The sequence below is a fragment of the Podarcis pityusensis genome (assembly GCF_964106645.2).
Source record: "Podarcis pityusensis genome assembly, chromosome: 6".
NCBI lineage: Eukaryota > Metazoa > Chordata > Lepidosauria > Squamata > Lacertidae > Podarcis > Podarcis pityusensis.
In genome coordinates, this window is record NC_138030.1 from 10,837,047 (window position 1) to 10,856,803 (window position 19,757).

General features: G+C 45.3%; 1 protein-coding gene across 8 annotated transcripts in view; it reads right to left on the bottom strand.

The window, feature by feature from the left end:
• Positions 1–19,757, bottom strand: part of CDH4 (cadherin 4) — a 792,566-nt gene that overhangs the window by 171,522 nt on the left and 601,287 nt on the right. For all 8 annotated transcript variants that reach the window (XM_081011101.1, XM_081011100.1, XM_081011099.1 and 5 more), the window contains one exon: positions 9,489–9,644. In XM_081011101.1, coding sequence (XP_080867227.1) covers positions 9,489–9,644 — 156 coding nt within the window. The remainder of the gene's footprint in view (positions 1–9,488; positions 9,645–19,757) is intronic.

Genomic DNA, 19,757 nt, shown 5'->3' on the forward strand with positions numbered 1-19,757 from the left:
TGTGTCTTTTCTTCTAGCAGATCAAGATGATCAGGTGACAGCAAAAACTGCAAGGTTTTTAGTGGGGGCAATTAGAATAAGATCTATTATTTGATTATTGAAGTAAACCCCCAAAATGTATTTTCTATGGTTAAGTTTCTATGGTTAAGTTTCTACCTCTATCTTCAGAGCATTTTATTATATTTTATTGCTATGGCTAGTGGCTGATGCAAATAAAGATTCTATCATCTCTCTATCATCTATCTATCATCTATCTATCATCTATCATCTCTATCTACAGTGGTACCTTGGGTTACAGACGCTTCAGGTTACAGACTCCGCTAACCCAGAAATAATAATAATAATAATAATAATAATAATAATAATAATAATAAATTTTATTTATATCCCGCCCTCCCCAGCTGAAGCCGGGCTCAGGGCAGCTAACAACAATAAAACAGTACAAACGTACAGCACAAACAACACTCTAAAATCAGCCAGCCTAACTTCTCTGTGGCCTGGGACCTTCAAGATGTTTTTATTTGAAGACCGTAAGTTTCTCTGTGGGGCATACCAGGAGAGGCGGTCCCGTAGGTACGAGGGTCCTAGGCCGTATAGGGCTTTAAAGGTTAAAACCAGACCTTAAACCTGATCCTGTACTCCACCGGGAGCCAGTGCAGCTGGTATAGCACCGGGTGAATGTGGTCTTGCAGTGAAGACCCCGTAAGGAGTCTCGCTGCAGCATTCTGCACCCGCTGGAGTTTCTGGGTCAGTCTCAAGGGCAGCCCCACGTAGAGCGAGTTACAATAATCCAGTCTGGAGGTGACTGTCGCGTGGATCACAGTGGCTAGGTCAGGGCGAGAGAGGTAAGGAGCCAACTGCTTAGCTTGGCGGAGATGGAAAAATGCCGCCTTTGTTATAGCTGCAATCTGCACCTCCATGGAAAGGGAGGTGTTGAAGATTACACCCAAACTCTTAACGGACGGTGCTGGCACTAATTGCGCCCCCGCAAGAGATGGGAGTTGCCCCCCCAATCCCATATCGTCCCGTCCCAGCCACAGGACCTCTGTCTTCGAAGGATTTAGCTTCAACCGGCTCCCACGTAACCATCCAGCCACAGCTTCCAAACATCTGGTCAGTGTGTCTGGGGCCGAGTCAGGATGGCCATCCATCAACAGATAGAGTTGGGTGTCATCAGCATACTGATGGCAACCCAGCCCAAAACTCCGGACAAGCTGGGCGAGGGGGCGCATAAAGATGTTGAAAAGCATCGGGGAGAGTATCGCACCCTGAGGTACTCCACACACCAAGGAGTGGCGCGATGACAATTCCCCCCAAGCGCCACCCTGTGTCCCTGACCAGAGAGAAACGAGCGCAGCCATTGAAGGACTGTGCCCTGGATCCCCACGTCGGCAAGGCGGTGGTCCAGGAGTTCGTGATCGACCATGTCGAAAGCTGCTGACAGATCTAGAAGAATCAGCAGCCCCGACCCGCCTCGATCCAGCTGTCTACGAAGATCATCTGTTAGGGCAACCAGCGCCGTCTCGGTCCCATGACCAGCGCAGAAGCCGGACTGGAATGGATCCAGAGCCGATGTTTCATCCAGAAACCTACCAAGCTGTTCAGCAACCGCTCTCTCAATCACCTTACCCAGGAACGAAAGATTCGAAACCGGGCGGTAATTGGATAGATCTAAAGGATCTAACGATGTTTTCTTTAAGAGCGGGTGCACCACTGCCTCCTTCAGTTCCCCTGGGAATGTCCCTGTGCCAAGGGACAAATTGATGATATCCCCCAGGGGGGCCCGCACCTCGTCTGGACATGCTCTAATCAGCCAAGACGGGCACGGGTCGAGAGGACAGGTGGTGGGCTTTCCAGCTCGGAGGAGTCTGTCCACATCGGCTGGGGATATCCGGTCGAAGTGGTCCAATACTGGACCCGAGGACAGTCGAGGGGCCTCCAGTTCCTTTATTGTATCCAAATTGGCAGGGAGGTCATGGCGGAGCAACAAGACCTTCTCTGCAAAAATAGTACCTTGGGTTAAGAACTTTGCTTCAGGATGAGAATTTGCTTCAGGATGAGAACAGAAATCACGCGGTGGCAGCATGGCAGCAGCGGGAGGCCCCATTAGCTAAAGTGGTACCTCAGGTTAAGAACAGTTCCAGGTTAAGAAGTGACCTCCAGAACGAATTAAGTTCTTAACCTGAGGTACCATTCTATCTATCTATCTATCTATCTATCTATCTATCTATCTATCTATCTAGATGCACGGCAGAAGCACAATTCTTACAGTTGTTCCTGCTCTGGGTAGCTTTGTCCAAAGCTCTTGAGTATCATTCTCATTTTGGGCAGTTTGTCCGTAGCTTGTGTCTTTTTGAATTACTCTGAGTTATTTCTAGACAGTTATTTATACCTCACTCTTCGGCTTGCAGAGCTCACAGAAGAGCTTCACAGAACATCCATACAGAACACACACAAACATCGGAAAGCTCTATGGAGCAGAAGTCTAAAACAGAAATACAAAAGCTGGCAGCAGCAGCAGCAGCAGTAAAATCTTAAACAGTAAAATCCAGTTGAAAGAGGAAAGGTTTGGCTTATAGTGAAGGAAGTCCAAAGAGGGAGCCTGGCTGCGGGGTCTTTTTAGGAGGGCTTTTTAGAGGTGTGGAACTGCCACCAAAAGTTTCTGTCTCTTGTGCTGCTGGCCTGAGGTGATGACACAGAAAGCAATGCCTACCAAGCAAATCCTGACACCAAGGTAGGCTTGGTAGATACTCTTTTCCTCAGACGTCATTACATTCAGGGCTTTTTTTCCAGCCGGAACTCACCGGAACTCAGTTCAGGCACCGCTCAGGTGGGCGCCGTGGCAATTATAAGAGAACAAGGGATACATTTGTGGTGGCACTTACTTTTCTAGAAAAATAGCACTGATTACAGTACGTTCCATGCAAATGACTCCTGGAATATCTCTTTCCTATGAACCTTGTTTTACTACCCTGGAAGGAGTTTCTTTGGATGGAGGAACGTTCCATCATGCGAGCCCCCACCTGCAGTAAGAAGTGGCCCAGCCCAGCCGCAGGTTTGCTAACTCAAGGCAGTGGCGTTGCAATGGGGTGTGTGTGTGTGTGGCGGGTTCCATGTTTGCAGGGGTGCCAAGAGGTCATCCTGCGGGGGCTCTTGGCAGCACGAGCAGCCATTGCGCTGCCTTAGCCACTTTTGGAGGATCCTCCATTTGCGGCTGCAGCCGCGAGCATAGGATCCCGGCGCCGGCAGCAAACCGCTAAGTACAGCGCATGTGCAGCTTCACACGCATGCGCCGTACATAGTGACGCCACACATGCACTGTATAGTGGTTTGCAGCCAGCGCCACTCCAACACCGTACGGACGGTGCTGGGATCCTCTGCTTGCGGCTGCAGCTGGAGCGGCGCCGGCAGCAAACCACTACACAGCGCATGTGTGGCGTCGCTACGTACGGCGCATGCATCGTACATAGCGCTGCTGCACATGCGCCCTACGTAGTGACACCTGCCCCGGGTGTTACAACGCCTTCCTTCGCCCCTGACTCAAGGTGAACTTAGTCTAGTCATAATTGGTTGGGCTTAAGGGGGCTGTCTCTAGTACTCTTCCCATCACTGCACTACTGTGATGAGAGAGAATACATTATGGAATTTCTCTCAGCCTGCAAAACTGCACTTGAAGGCATCCTCAAGGAACTCCAGGGATCATCTAGTCCAGCCCCTTGCAATGCAGGAATCTCAACTAAAGCATCTATGACAGATGGCCATCCAGTCCCTGCTTTACAACCTCCAAGGAAGGCGAGTTCACAACCTCCTGAGAGAGTCCATTCCACTGTCAAACAGCTCTTAGTGTTAGAAGGTTCTTCCTGTACTTAGAGTAGAGCCACTAAATTAAATTACTGAATAAGATGAAGCTATATGAATTTCAGTAGCTCTACTCTGAGTAAAAGTTGGTTTAATTCCACCCTAAATTTGTATCTATGCATATAAACAAGTTGATGTAAATATTATGTAAATCTATATCTTTTTTTAGTTCTCTTTTCCCCCAGTGATGCATGAGAACCTAGTAATGTGTGTTGTATCTTTGGTTCCAAAGATCTCCCTTCAACATTTGTTAAAGATTGAAGTATTGAAGATTTTGCCAACAGTTCTATTCCAAGCAACTTCCATTACACATCAACCAGATTAATTCAAAAATTACTCTATTCCCCCTTGGTACACACAAAAAATAAGGTTGGTGTTAATTAGGGAAATGGATGATGAACACGGACAATTAAAAAAATACACACAATGATATAATAATTGTGATCACGAAGCAGTGCAATTAGGTTAAAAGGAAAGCATTTGTTGAAAACTAGGGATGGAATTAAACAGGACTCTGATTAATATCTACACTAATTCTGATTTTAATTGATTTGGAAATTGGACACCGAAAGGCAACAGTAGGAAGACACAGATCTCTGCATGTGCTCAAAGAGGGTTTATGTGAATCTGCTAATCTAGGTATCTTCATTGGATTTTATGCCTGTAGGAGACCCTCCAAGTGTCCTTATTTTCCAGGAACAGTTCCAGGTTTACAGAAGCCGTCCTGGTTTCTAATTTGATCCCAGAACATCCCTATTTTCTTTCATCAGAGAAATGTTGAAGGGTATGGAGTTCTACGACCCCCCGAGCCAAGGAGATAAATAACAATACAACCTTTAGAAGACATCTGAAGGCAGCCTGAGCTCTGTGAGTGCAGTTTTGACGCGCAGAGTGTTTGAGGACTGGGACATAGTAGGGAAAACAAAATACTTGTTTACAAAGCTATTGTATTACCAGCTTTACTGTACACTTGTGATATATGAACCACTTATATAAGCCATCTCCAACTCCTCGAAAGATTCCATCAAGGCTGTCTCTGAAAAATTTTGCACATTGCTTGGGAAGACAGGCGAACTAATGTCAGTGTACTGGAAGAAGCAAAGATCACCAGTGTTGAAGCAATGATTCTTCAACATCAACTTTGTTGGACTGGTCATGTTGTGCGGATGCCTGATCATCATCTTCTAAAGCAACTACTCTATTCTGAACTTAAAAATGGAAAGCGTAATGCTGGTGGTCAACAAAAGAGGTTTAAAGACTCTCTCTGGAGGCAAATCTAAAAAAATGTAGTATAAACACCAACAACTGGGGAACACTGGCCTGCGAGCGCTCCAACTGGAGAACAGCTTTTTCCAAAGGTGTCATGGACTTTGAAGATGCTCGAACTCAGGGCAAAAGGGAGAAATGTGCTAAGAGGAAGGCACGCTTGGCAAACCCTCACCATGATTAACTCTCACCTGGAAATCCATGTCCTCACTGTGGAAGGACGTGTGGATCCTGTATTGGCCTCTACAGTCACCTACGGACACACTGTTAAGACTGTGTTCATGGAAAACAATCTTCCTTGGCTACGAGTGATCACCAAAGAAGAAGAAAGAAGTTGAACCCCCTGCAATCCAGGAATCTCAGCTAAAGCATTAATGAGAGATCGCCTTCCTCTGCTTAAAAACCTCTAAGAAGGAGAGTCCACCACCTTCTGAAGGACTCTGTTCCACTGTCAACAGCTCTTACTGCCAGAAAGTTCTTCCTGATGTTTAGTTGGAATCTCCTTCCTTGTACCTTGAAGCCATTGGTTCGGGCCCTACCCTCTGGAGCAGGAGAAAACAAGCTTGCTCCATCTTCCATGCGAAAGCCATTTGAAGATGGCTATCATATCTCCTCTCAGTCTCCTCTTTTCCAGGCTAAACATACCCAGCCCTATGATTAAATGATTTTAATGTATTGCTAGACGGCTAAACTCAAGATCTATGATTAAAGGAAGTTCTTTTTGGAATTATAAACTCAACGTTTTCACCCCTAGCCATGAATATATCATAACGAGATAGAGGCACCCATTTCTAAGCAACCTTGAAAGCCATTGTCTTAACTCAGTATATTTATTAATGAACGCTTTTTATAAAGTAGTCCCAGGTCACCGAAAGTCGTCATTATGACAGATAAAGTTATTTCTTTTGGACTGCGAGTTTCTAATGCTGGAATCCTAATGACTCCATCAAAGGCATTATTCTGAGACCATTTCCCCCAATTATCCCCCAGTTATAATGGTCTGCCACCAGTGAAACATTACTGACAGCTCCGAAGCAGCACAAAGCCCAAGTCTCAAATATTCCTTTTGCTTCATATTTCGCCAGGATCACTGGAGAAAATAATTGCTTTTGTTCAAGGAGGATAAAATAACTTTCCCTTAGATTCCCCTTTAACCCTGGGGAAATCTCTTCTTCCCTCCAGCTAAGGAGGTAATATAGTTTAGTCGTCCCTCCACCTCTGTCCACAAGCAATGCCAACAGAGTTCAATGTATGACAAAGCAAACACAGCTTGGCGGGATCAGTGCTTGCCATGGAACTCTTTAAGAAGATGAAGTCAATGCAAGCAATCCTTACAATTTCATAGTTACTTGATTGTATCCATTTGGAAAGCCATTTGGCTCAGAGGCTGTGCTCTGCATCCACCCATTGCCAGCACAGGAGGCCAAAGGCTTCAGATATTTTCTGGGGGATCACAGGAGGCCATTCAGTATATAGGATGCAGACAGGTCTTTGCATCCATGTGTGGGAAGCAATAGATTTTGAACAAGGGCTATAGCTTAGTGGTAGGGGTGCGGGTGGTGCTGTGGGTTAAACCACAGAGCCTAGGACTTGCCGATCAGAAGGTCGGCGGTTTGAATCCCCGCAAAGGGGTGAGCTCCCGTTGCTCGGTCCCTGCTCCTGCCCACCTAGCGGTTTGAAAGCACATCAAAGTGCAAGTAGATAAATAGGTACCGCTCTGGCAGGAAGGTAAACGGCGTTTCTGTGCGCTGCTCTGGTTTGCCAGAAGCGGCTTAGTCATGCTGGCCAATGACCCGCAAGCTGTATGCTGGCTCCCTCGGCCAATAAAGCGAGATGAGTGCCGCAACCCCAGAGTCGGTCACGACTGGACCTAATGGTCAGGGGTCCCTTTACCTTTACCTATAGCTTAGTGGTAGAGTAAATTCCTGTATTTAAAAGTTCCTGGGCTGGCTTCAAGTTCATTTCTAGACCCAATTCAATGTGCTCACTTTAATGTTTAAATCCCTGAATGACTCAAACCCCAAATATCTGAAAGACCACCTCCTTCCCTATGGAGCACCGCCACCAAAATTCATCAGGATTTTAGTGCAAATGCTCCTAATATTGTATGCAATATTGCCTATATATACTCATTTCTGCAAAGCAATTTCCCCGAATACAATGCATGTCTATATGCTATTTTCAGTAATATATGCATTTGTATGTGCAATTTTCTCTAATATATGTGTTTTCTACACATTTGGCTGGAGAACTGCACTGCGAAAATTGGAGAAGAGCACATTTCAAAGGGTGGCTATGCTTCGCTTTGCAAAATGTTAATTCAGTAGGTTTACCTTGAAATGGAAACTGAATTGAATTAATCCCCCATCCCTATATAATGAGGATCTCTCTTGCAGCCTCTGTGTAAGAAGCAAACCTGGCCCAGGTGGTTCTGATTTCCAGAAAGCAGCTGATTATTTTCTTCAGACTCTTGTATTACTTCAGGGAAAACACAATAACCTGAACTCTGGTGTACTGAGATTGTTGTAGCAGATGAATGTTGGGAATGGGAAGACGGAGAGGGCTGGACAGAATTTTGGGTGCCAGATGGGCAGGTGGCAGACTGCTGCGCAGGACAGGATGTTGGCAAGACATTTTGGCTTGCAAGAGAATAGTAACAGGTTTTCAGTATCAAGAAGGAAGAGGCACAAAACTATTGGTAAGGTTTTGGTGAGTCTGTGGTTGATAAACTTGCGATTACTAGAGCAGAATTGTAGGATGAAGATAGAAATATAGTGCAAGACAGGAAGGGAAAAATGCTTTTGAAAAATGCAAGCACACAGATGCAAGTTGCAGGGGGGCCATAGCTGATTTGTAGAACATCTACTTTGTGCACAGGAAGGTCCCAGGTTCAAATCCTGGCATTTCCAGGTAGTGTAGGAATGGCTCCTATCTGAAACCAGTACTGCTGCTGCCAGTCACTGTAGACCAGGCATGACCAAACTTGGCCCTCCAGCTGTTTTGGGACTACAACTCCCATCATCCCTATCTAACGGGACCAGTGGTCAGGGATGATGGGAATTGTAGTCCCAAAACAGCTGGAGGGCCAAGTTTGGCCATGCCTGCCGTAGACAATCTTTAGTAACGTGGACCAGTTTTCTGGCTCAGTGTAAAGCAGTTCCCTATGTTTCTAAATGTAAGTGGAAAAACTGGGCACTCCATAAGCCTTCTGCATATTTTCTGATGTGATGAAAACTGTTATGCCAGACAGATAGTCACCTCTTTGGGTTGGCATGCCTTTAATATCTGAATATAGCAGCCATTAGGTTCTTGGCTCCAAAGTGAATGTAATAAATGAATAAATGATAAAAGAAATTTTAAAAAACCTGCAAAGTACTTCAGATACCAGACTTCTTATGCAAGCAACCAAGGGAAGCCTGATACGGACATATGGGCTTCCTATGGGAGGCCATGCAACGTTTAAAAAGGAGCAACAAGTGTCATGATTGCTACATGAGACATTTTAGTAGATAATACTGATCGCCACAGATCTTCCTCTAAGACAGAGGTGGCGAAGGGGATCCAGCTAGAAGGCAGGATCCTTATCTTCCCCACCTCTCATGGGCCAAGTTTGATAGGTAAGGAGCTATAATCACCTGACATCACAATGATCATTTTTTTGTCCATTTGGACAATCAACTGATCACTGTGGCTTGAAAAGTACAAAACTGCTTTGGCCCAGGCACATCTTTAGCTACCCCACACCTGGTGTCCTAGGGGAGGTGGCTGTGGTTTGGTGAAAACGGTCTGACATGTCAAATGGGGAGGCCTGGAAGATGTAATGATGTTCATCACTCCTGCCATAAGATGTCATTCTGGTTATTTATCTTCTTCCTAATCAGCTAGATGTCTTGTTCCACTGGTCTGGATGTTTAATCACCAGCTCTGGTCAGGGATCTGACCTATGAGGAAAGGAATGCTCTAGCACAGACCCATAGTAACGTTAAGAACTGGTCCTTGAGCTAGTTTTGTCCTCCTCCCTCCCTTTCATTTTTCCTCATGAGACTCTCTTAGAACTGATTTTTGAAAGCTGCTCTGAAAACCATTTTTGGGGGGTGGGGTGGGGTAGAGGGCAGGGTATAAATAAACCAGGAGCTCACTCGTTTTCAGCCTTTCCCTCAAATAATTTCTAAAGCACAATTATTGCCCTGCCCTTATGCGCCCAGTTAGGAGCTGATGGATTGGTTTCGGTGCTGTCAAAACTGTGTATTCTGTGCTTAATTCTGAGTGAGATGTGCTTTGAGATTGTCAGCTCCAACAAGAAGGTAAGAGAAGAAAATATTTGAGGACTGAAAGCCTCAAAATACTAGAAGCTGCATGCTTACGTGATAGGATGCTCTTTCTTCTCTATCCATCGGACGGGTCACGTACATTCTCCCAGACACAGGGTCAATGTTGAAGACTTCCATAGGTGGCTGGTCAGCTCCCACGCCAGTGATGCTGTATCTTATGTGGATCTCGCTGTCCTTATCCGAACGTATCTGAATAAAAGATGAAAGGGAACCATGAGAGAGCCTGGAATGCAAGGCAGGCGGGAAAGAAAGTTCATGGTGACATGCACACAAAGACACACAAAGCTTTCAAGAGTAGAGAAAAATAGCCTATTATTCTACACACATGTGGATTTAGGCAGGGGACAACTCAGCAACCTGTTCACAAAAGACCAAGGAGATGCTTGTTTCAGGAATCTTTCCAACATCTTCTGTGACACAATGCACGCTGTGTGCTTACGCATTTCAGCCATGTGTGGACTCTGTGTTATTTATCCGAGCCCCTGAGATCACAAACAATTTCTGTGAGATCCACAAGCCACTGGCTCATAGGTCCCATGGCTTGCATCAGTAATAGTGCCCAGTGGATTCCAGAAAGGCAAATGGGAATTTGGGAAACAAAAGGTGAAGTCACTGCCAGACTGGTCTGTTTTAACAATCTGTGAAAATGCACATACACAATCTCTTTATCTGATCAAAATATTTGCATGTTGCCTGCCCTACAGCCATATTATCAGGGCAGCTTGCAACAAAGAAATAAGCAAATTAAAACTGCATACAATAAATCAATAAAACCTGTGAAAACAGCATATCAATAAACCATAATACAGATATATATATATAAAGAAGAGGCAGATTATGAGACTTGGGAAAATAAAAATGACATCAAGGTAGATGCTGGGTAAGCCTCTCTGGAACAGGTAGTCCACTGCTGGAGTGTGACTACTGAAAAGGACCTTTTTTTTTTTTTAAAGGATTGCTGCACATCACATGGAAGGAACACCCAGAGAAGATGGAGCCATTCAGAGAATAACACAGTTTCCTTTCTCTTCTCCATTGCACAAAATGGCTATCAGCCCTGATTTGTCAGAAACAGCATGCTTCTGAATTCCAGTTGCTAGAAATTGGAGAGGGGAGAGTTCTGTTTGGCGCATCTCTTGCTTGTGGTCTTCCCACGGGCAACCATCTGGTTGGCCACTGTGAGAATGCAGGATGCTGAACAGGACAGGCCAATTCTGAGCACAATTCAAAGTGTTGGTGTGGACTTACAAAGCCTTAAACGGCCTAGGCCCTGTACACCCAAAGGAGCATCTCCACCTCCATCATGCAGCCTGGACATTGAGATCCAGTTCTGAAGGCCTTTTGGTGGTTCTCTCACTGTGAGACATGAAGCTACAGGGAACTAGGCAGAGGGCATTCTCAGTAGTGTTGCTCACAACTATTTGACATCTTGAAGGCAGCCCTGTTCAGGCAAGTTTTTAATGGTTGATGTTTCACTGTGTTTTTTATATTTTTTTGGAAGCTGCCCAGAGTGGCTGGGGCAACTCAGTCAGGTGGGTGGCATATCATCATCATCATCATCTAGGAGGGCTCCTCTTATAATCTTAAAATAGATTTTTACCAGCAGAGAAGTTAATACTAGATGAGGTGCTGACACAAACTGATAGATGGCTTTGACTCAGGGTAAGAAAGAGGAGATGCATCACTCACAAAAAAAAGAGGACCTACTGTATGAAGATACAGTGGTACCTCGGGTTACAGATGCTTCAGGTTACAGACACTTCAAGTTACAGACTCTGCTAACCCAGAAATAGTATCTCGGGTTAAGAACTTTGCTTCAGGATGACAACAGAAATTGCACGGCGGTGGCGCGGTGGCAGCGGGAGGTCCCATTAGCTAAAGTGGTGCTTCAGGTTAAGAACAGTTTCAGGTTAAGAACGGACCTCCAGAACGAATTAAGTTCTTAACCTGAGGTACCACTGTATGGGTTTGTTTAAAATGTGCCTATGCTAATTTATCTGTATAGGTGCAGATTTAGAAATTACTTTTGTTCTTTAAATGCAATATGTTTCGCCATTGTCTGCTGTGTCCAGGCAGCATAAAGACCTTGTGTGCAGTGTGACAGTCCCTCAAACAGGGGACCCCCTTCAAACAGAGGTTTATCCTGTGTAAAGTAGGCCATATTGCCACCCTGTTTTGACTGTGCTTGCAGTTCACCGAAAGTCAGTTTCAAGGCCACCTCTGCCACCCCATCATGCATATTTTCCCAAGGAAAATAAAAGCAAATAAACAACAAGCTCTGCAAAGATAGTTTCATTCACGTTTCCAGCCACCAGATACAAGACAGTAAGTAGGCCGGTTGAGATGTAACTGTGGCAACCTTGATCTGTTATCGCTCTGCAATCTGAAGTTAATTTTCTGATCAGCAATGTAAAGGAGTCCTTGTAAGATCAGGACTATTTCTGAAAGGGGTAAGAGAGGTGCAAGATTCAAGGGAGAAACAAACCATCTTGACACCCCCCTCAGCTTCAGAAAACAGTCTGATGAGTATCGTGGTGACAAGCAAATGCTCTCTTTGACATCTCCCTGCCCAGATTTATGAAAAAAAGAATGTGGAGGGGTGGGGAAATGGGGGTGGAGAGAGAGAGAGATAATAGAAGCCCACTTTACAGCAAAAGAAGATTGAAACTTCACATCTCGATGGCAGCCGCTTTCCGGGGTGAGTCGGGATGTGCTGATGAAGATGCACATCCATGTGCAACAGGCACAAAGGAGATGGCTATGTTACTAAATACTGTATTTTTCGCTCTATAAGACGCACCAGACCACAAGACACATCTAGTTTTTGGAGGAGGAAAACAAGAAAAAAAAATATATTCTGAATCCCAGAAGCCAGAACAGCAAGAGGGATCGCTACGCAGCGAAAGCAGCGATCCCTCTTGCTGTTCTGGCTTCTGGGATAGCTGCGCAGCCTGCATTTGCTCCATAAGACGCACACACACATCCCCACTTAATTTTTAGGAGGGAAAAAGTGAGTCTTGTAGAGCAAAAAATACGGTAAATAAATAAAAGAGCAAGCAAGCAGGCAGGGAAACAGAGAAGTTCTGCTCTGGCTGAACGGAGGCAGCTATGCAGGTAGCGACGGCAGGAACATTTTGTCCTTCAGAGCAGAGGTAAGTCAAGGAAGGGATGTAGGATTCCTGCTCTCCCTCACTGGTGTCTTTTAACTTCAAAAGCTATCAACCATTCTTTACAAGTCGGGTGTCAACTGATCAACATACTTTCTAAAAAATTGTGTTGTTCTCAGTGTCTCCTAAAGACTTTTCATTTATTTAGGCAAGCCTAGCCTGATGCGTAACGTTAAGATGTTATTTTATTTTATTATCCGTATTTTAAACAACCGCTGATTTTACTCACAATTTTTAGGTTAACTTGCTTTTTATAAATTATTTCTTAATGAGCGCTTTGTACACTATGTAAACAGCTTAGAGGTTATGGATGATTAAGCGTTATAGAAATCCTGCTAAATAAATAAAAATAAATCATATCATTTGCCTTTTAACTAATTAATCAATTGGTGAGAGTGGATGCTACCCAAACTTCAGTAGAAGAGTTTTTATGAGATACTGAAGGATTTTTAAGATAACTTTCAGCTTAATAAACATGAGCTTCCATTCATTGTTCAAAGAAAGAGCATCTCTCATATTTTGTTTGTCATTTCCCACTGTAGTCTCACACCAGGAATAAAACAGTTCCAGTAATTAAGAACTGTGCTCTCAAATCATCACCCCATTGATTAAGGGCCCCCGTGATTCATTAACTAAAACTTAGCTGATTGATCTACTGATTAAACCACTTGAATCTTGCAACCTTTGTTATTTATTAATTACACCTGTACCACACTCTTTCTCAGAAGACCCCTAAGGGCCAAGCCGTATTTAAGAATAACTGGCATAGGGTAGGAGTTCAGACCAAGGTGGTGGCAGGGCTTTCATCCTTTACCCTACTGCAGTCCCAATTGGAAAGGCTTCTCCCTGTGCCAGTTATTTGCAATGGGAGGAAAGCATCCATTAGACAGACAAAAGAAATAACTTCTTCACACAGTGCATAATTAAACTAGGGAACTTGCCTTCACAAGAGGTGGTAGTGGCCACCAACTTAAAGGTAAAGGGACCCCTGACCATTAGGTCCAGTCGTGGTCAACTCTGAGGTTGCGGCGCTCATCTCGCTTTATTGGCTGAGGGAGCCGGCGTACAGCTTCTGGGTCATGTGGCCAGCATGACTAAGCCACTTCTGGCGAACCAGAACAGCGCATGGAAACGCCATTTACCTTCCTGCCGGAGCGGTACCTATTTATCTACTTGCACTTTGACGTGCTTCAAACTGCTAGGTTGGCAGGAGCAGGGACCGAGCAATGGGAGCTCATCCCATTGCGGGGATTCGAACCACCGACCTTCTGATTGGCAAGTCCTAGGCTCTGTGGCTTAACCCACAGCGCCACCCTTACGGCCACCAACCTGGATGGCTATAAAAGAGGATTAGACCAATTCATAGAGGATAAGTCTATGGATGGCTACTAGCAACCCTTGCTATGTTCCACCTCCAGTGTTGTGGTGGGGGGGACATCCTTCCTGAGTGGCAGTTGCTTGGGAACCACAGGAGTGATGTGTGCTGTTGTGCTCATTTTCTGCTTATGGGCTTCCCATACGCATCAGGTTGGTTGCTGTGAGAAGAGAATGTTGGTCAAGATGCATCTCTGGCCTGATTCAGCAGGCTCTTCTTATGTTCCAGCAAAATAAAAATAAAAATGAGGGTTTCAAGTTTATTAATGTTTGTGTTGTATTAGCAAAGATGAAGCCAGAGAATGAGGCCAGCCTAGTATTCTCTGCTGATTCCAAGAAATAGAATGAATCAACGCTTGAGGGAATAGCTATGGGAGGCTGTCATGATGAGCTCTTGAATGTACTTCTACAACACCACTGATGGGTCACAAACCATTTGGAGGACAGAAGGATCTGGCTAGGCCAAGACTCTGATTGGTGCAAGGGGAGGACAGATGAAAGAAAGTCATAATGGAAGTTGAGGTCAATTTCTAAAAGCAGCCAAGGAATATAATGCAGGCAGTAGGAGTGACAACGCTGAGGAGTCAGAGAGATGCTTGCAGAAACAGTGATGTGGTGTTGGGACTTAGACAAATCTGAATGACTCAGTAACAGGGTCTTTTCACTATTTTGTTTGTGGTGGGCTAACCCACATGGAAGGCATTGAAATCCAGGAAGCATTGTGCTCACCCTCAATTGCCATCCTTGTCCTTGTTAACTGCTTTGTGTGCAGAATGTCCCAGCTCCAATATGCAGCCACATCATCATGCTGCAATCCTGCACAATCCTGAGATCTTTTTCATATGTACTATTGCCAAGCAGGACACACACACACACACACACACACACTCCTACACCTGGTGCATTTCATTCCCCTCCCCTAACGGCAGACCTTCTTCTTTGTCTCTGTTGAATTTCATTTTAAGAATATAAGAAGAACCCTTCTGGATCAGGGCTGTGGTCTATCTAGCTGAGCAACCTGTTCTCATAGTGTCCAACCAGATGCCAATGGGATGCCCACAACCAGGACCTGAGCACAACAGCAACACTCTCCCCTCTTGCAGTTTCCAGAAATTGATATTTTGTTTGCTTCCATCCTGCTTTTTCTATTGCATTTTGGATTTTTTCCCTATCTGCTGAGGTGTTTGCTGTCACCGCCAGTTTATGTGAACCACAAATATGGTAAGATTTCCCTCTGCCCTTTCCTCTAGAAGTCATTGATGAAAACTGTTTCACCCTCTTCTACCTGTAGGTAGTCAGAAGTTCATGGTAGGGCAAACTATACCCTGTTATAAATTCTGCTTCTGGCATTTGTGGAAGGCAAAGGTTTTGGCTAATAGCAAGATTAAAATCAACTGCTGAACTTCAGAGTCCAGGGGTGGTTATTTTTTTAAAAACAACAACAAGAAGGTCCATTACTGCTGTATTAACAGATTTAATTTCAGAGCTGTAAGATTATAGTCCTTTAGTTATCACTTAAAACTTAAAAGTTTGAAGCAAGGGAAGTGTAGCTCAAGGAGCTTCCAAGTATTTAAGGCTCTGAGATGTGATTATGTACGGTCAATGGGATAACACGCTTGAAATATATATATATTATGAACCTAGTCACCAAAATTAAAATTACTTCAAGATGAGGCTATACAAAAATGGTGAGACAATCCGATTAATTTATTCCAAATGGGGAGAGTGGCAGAGTGCAGTCCCCAGCCCTCCCTCCCTGCCCCTGCCAAAGGATGTTTAAGTGTAACAAAAAGAGTCAAAACAGCACAGGAGTTTGTAAAATCCAGAAGTGGCAGCAGAAAATCATTTCGGATATTTATTTTTGTACTTTAGGGCATCAGCTGGCGGTGTGGCTTGACACTGCTTCGGTATTAAACTCCGCATTACCACATGTCATCTTAGAAGAGCTGATAATGTGACTACTCCTTGGACAACTCACGAGGCTTTTCACAAACCTCTGTCAAACCAAATCTCTCTCTCTTGATCAATAACGGTGCACAGAGAAGGGGGCTATTTGCAGCGTCTAAAAGGGCTGGATTAGCAGAATACTGTAAATACAGATGGCAGGGACTAATTCCAGCTCTTAAGCAGTGATCATGCAAATCACTTAGGCATGCGAACAGCTCCCTTGAGTTCAAAGGGATTACTCACATGAGCAGAGTAGCTTGCGCACCCTGCATATTAGCTGAAATCAAGACTTATTTTGTGCAATCAGGGCAGCCTGGCTTGGCACCATGCATGCAAACCCAACGGCTTTGGCCATGATAAGTGCACGGCAGCTGATGTTGTCCTTAGCTCCCCTGCTGATAAGAATTTCAGTTCCTGAAACAGCAGTGGTAGCTGGTGCCATTATTGGGATCGGTAGGGCAGAAGGCAGGGAGACCAGCAATTTTGAAGGCAAAGGCAATGCATACAGCCTCCAACATCCCGGTGAGGAAAATTAGGACACCACGTCAGCGGAGGCCCCACTCCCTCTCACTCAGATCCCCCCTATCTCTCTGCTCTCTGCTCCCCCTTCTTTCACTGTCTCCCTTGGGGTTCACAACTCTCACCTCCTGCACCATCACGATGATGGGTCCTTACACACCTTCGCCCACTAACACTGCCCGCCACCTGCCAAGTACAGAAGGAGGAAGGGGGATGGTGGAACGTGACCACAAAGTGAGAGCACAGAAGCAAAATAGTCTGTATTTGGCCCCACCCTCTGATGGGAACCAACTGATTCATGCCAGAGTGCGAGACACAAAAACAGTGCATTTTTTTTTGTCCCACACTCTGGTACAGGCAGAGTGCAGGAGCCAAAATGGGACATCCCGGGTGTGTGTGTGTGGAATCAGAAGCTGGGGTGGCTTCCATAATTGTGGGATGTCCTGATCACCGCACGACTGGGTGTTAGGGAAGAAGGGAGGCAGGCAGTGGTGGAGAGTAGGCGGGGGCAGGGCTGGCATGCATCCTGGGGGGGCGGGGCGAGCCGCCTGTAGGGGCGTGGCACCCAGTGTGGGTGGGGGGAGATCCACGATGGCACCCTGCCGGGATCATGCTGCCGGGGGCGATACGCTCCCCCCGTACTCCTCTTCCTCTGCCAGTGGAGGCAGGTGGGTGCTGGCTGAGAGTAGACTGAAGTTGATGGGGCAGTGTTCCTGTCAATAGCTCATCCTACACTCAAGTAGGAGCCTGGTGGAGACACATGCCCGACTGGCATGTTCTCTCCCTCCTGGTCGATCGTTCAGGAGCTTCATTAGCTTTCTTCAGCCCGAACATCAAAGCAACCGGTGCCAACAGATATCGGCACACTTAGGGATCTGCAGAGTCTGCGCAGTTCGCAACTCAGCATTTTGGCTAATCTACTTTATTTACATATCAACACACATGGAGCACTGCAACATGGCTCCCTCTCTCTCTAGCATCAGACAGCAAAGAGAAAAAGAACAAAGGACAATAGTCCCACTTCATGGAAGACAGTAGCACAAACATCCTGTCTCCGTCACTTCCCACTCTGTGGAGTCAAAACATATACCGTCATGTGACAGACAACAATCCCATGACTGCAATCATGGAGCAGGAATTCTAACAGTTCCATTCATGCTATTGGACGAGCCTCCACTGTGCATCAGAGAGCTGATGTACATGACCACTGAAGCCACAATGGCAGATGGAAATCCAGCTCAAAGCACTGTACTGACTTCCCATCTGTGGCATCTCAGGGTGTCAATAAGCACTGCAAATGCACTATTGGGATGCTAAAGTGATAGTTTACCTATGAATTAACTATCTAGGGACATGGGTGGCGCTGTGGTCTAAACCACTGAGCCTCTTGGGCTTGCCGATCAGAAGGCTGGTGGTTCGACTCCCTGTGATGGGGTGAGCTCCCGCTGCTCTGTCCCAGCTCCTGCCAACCTAGCAGTTCAAAAGCATACCAGTGCAAGTAGATAAATAGGTACCACTGCGGCAGGAAGGTAAACAGCATTTCTATGTACTCTGGCTCCTGTCACGGTGTTCTGTTGTGCTAGAAGCGGTTTAGTCATGCTGGCCACATGACCCAGAAAGCTGTCTGTGGACAAACACCATCTCCCTCGGCTTGAAAGTGAGATGAGCGCCGCAACCCCATATCGCCTTTGACTGGACTTAACCATCCAGGGGTCCTTTACCTTCTTTACTCTATGAATGGGAAGAGAGCAGCTATGTCCAAGCAGATAGGAAAATCTGAACCACACTGATATGGTGAGAGGACTTCTCTGGACCATGGACCTTGCCTCTCTATCAGTGAAGAAGCTTCTCTTTCTCCACCTACACAATGCAAAATCACCTTGCACACTTCTCCATTCCACTGTTGATTAACAGCCAACGATCTGAATTATACCAGCTCATCTTATTTGTGATGTGATATTGCACACAGACACCCTGCCCCCCCAAAATAGGTTGGCACTTTGGGAAATAAAAAGAAGCATTTTTGCACCTTAAGGAAATCAACAAGAATGGAAGTGACTTGAAGAAAGCTTCTTTGCCTCTTTCAAGTATCCATGAGTTTTCGAGTAAGTGACATGAAACACTGGTAAATGGAAGGCAAATAAGCTTTAAATTGCAGGAGATGAAAGGCAGTATATGGAATGGAAGCCCAGGGCCAGACCAGTTAGGGCACAAGAAGTTTTCAGGATTTGTTTCATTGGTCAGCACTTAAAGAAAGCACTAAAGGAAATAAAAATGTCCTTTTATATATTAATCCACAACTGCCACTCTCCCCTCTTCACTCCTGCCTGAGTCTGTAGATTTAGTACTTAGTTGCTAAAAATACACTGGCAGAATTTTATTATCGGGATTTGTTGTTGTTTTATCTGAGACATAAAGGCGTTCACCCACATTTGTACAAAATCTCTTATTTCACTGTCAGGTACAGCCTCATGAGAGTTTTAATTAAGGGTGCCACTGAATGTCAGCATGGGGGAAGAGTGGAAACAAACTCCCCCATTTCAGAAAAGGCAATCCAGCTATGTGCTGAAGAAAATTCCTTACTGAAACTTGCCTTTGCTCATTATGACCTTGCTGGGGGAGTCATCTGCAGCACCTTGCTCATCAAATATGCAGATAACACCAAATTGGGATGGGTAGGTCTTGCCGCAGAAGACAGAATCAGGTTACAAGATGACCTTAAAAGACTGGAGAACTGGACCCAAACTAACAAAATGAATTTCAATAGGGACAAATGTCAGGTTCTATACTTAGGCAGAAATAAACAGCTCCACAAATATAGGATGGGGGACACCTGCTTTGCCAGTAATACATGTGAAAAGGATCTAGGGGTCTTAGTAGACCATGAGCTTAATATGAGTCAACAGTGTGATGCAGCAGCAAAAAAAGCTGATGCTATTCTAGGCTGCATCAACAGATGTCTAGTGTCCAGCTCAAAGGAAGTCATAGTACTGCTCTATTCTGCCTTGGTCAGACCACACCTGGAGTCCTGTGTCCAGCTCTGGGCATTACAGTTTAAAAAGGATATTGACAAGTTGGAAGGCGCGCAGAGGAGGGTGACCAAGATGATCAAGGGTCTGGAAACCAAGACTTATGAGCAATGGTTGTGGGAGTTGGGAATGTTTAGCTGGAAAAGAGGAGACTGAGAGGAGATACGATAGCTTTTCTTTCAATATCTTTAGGGCTGTTATATGGAAGATGGAGCAAGCTGGGTTTCTCCTGCTCTGAAGCCACAAACCAATGGCTTCAAGTTACA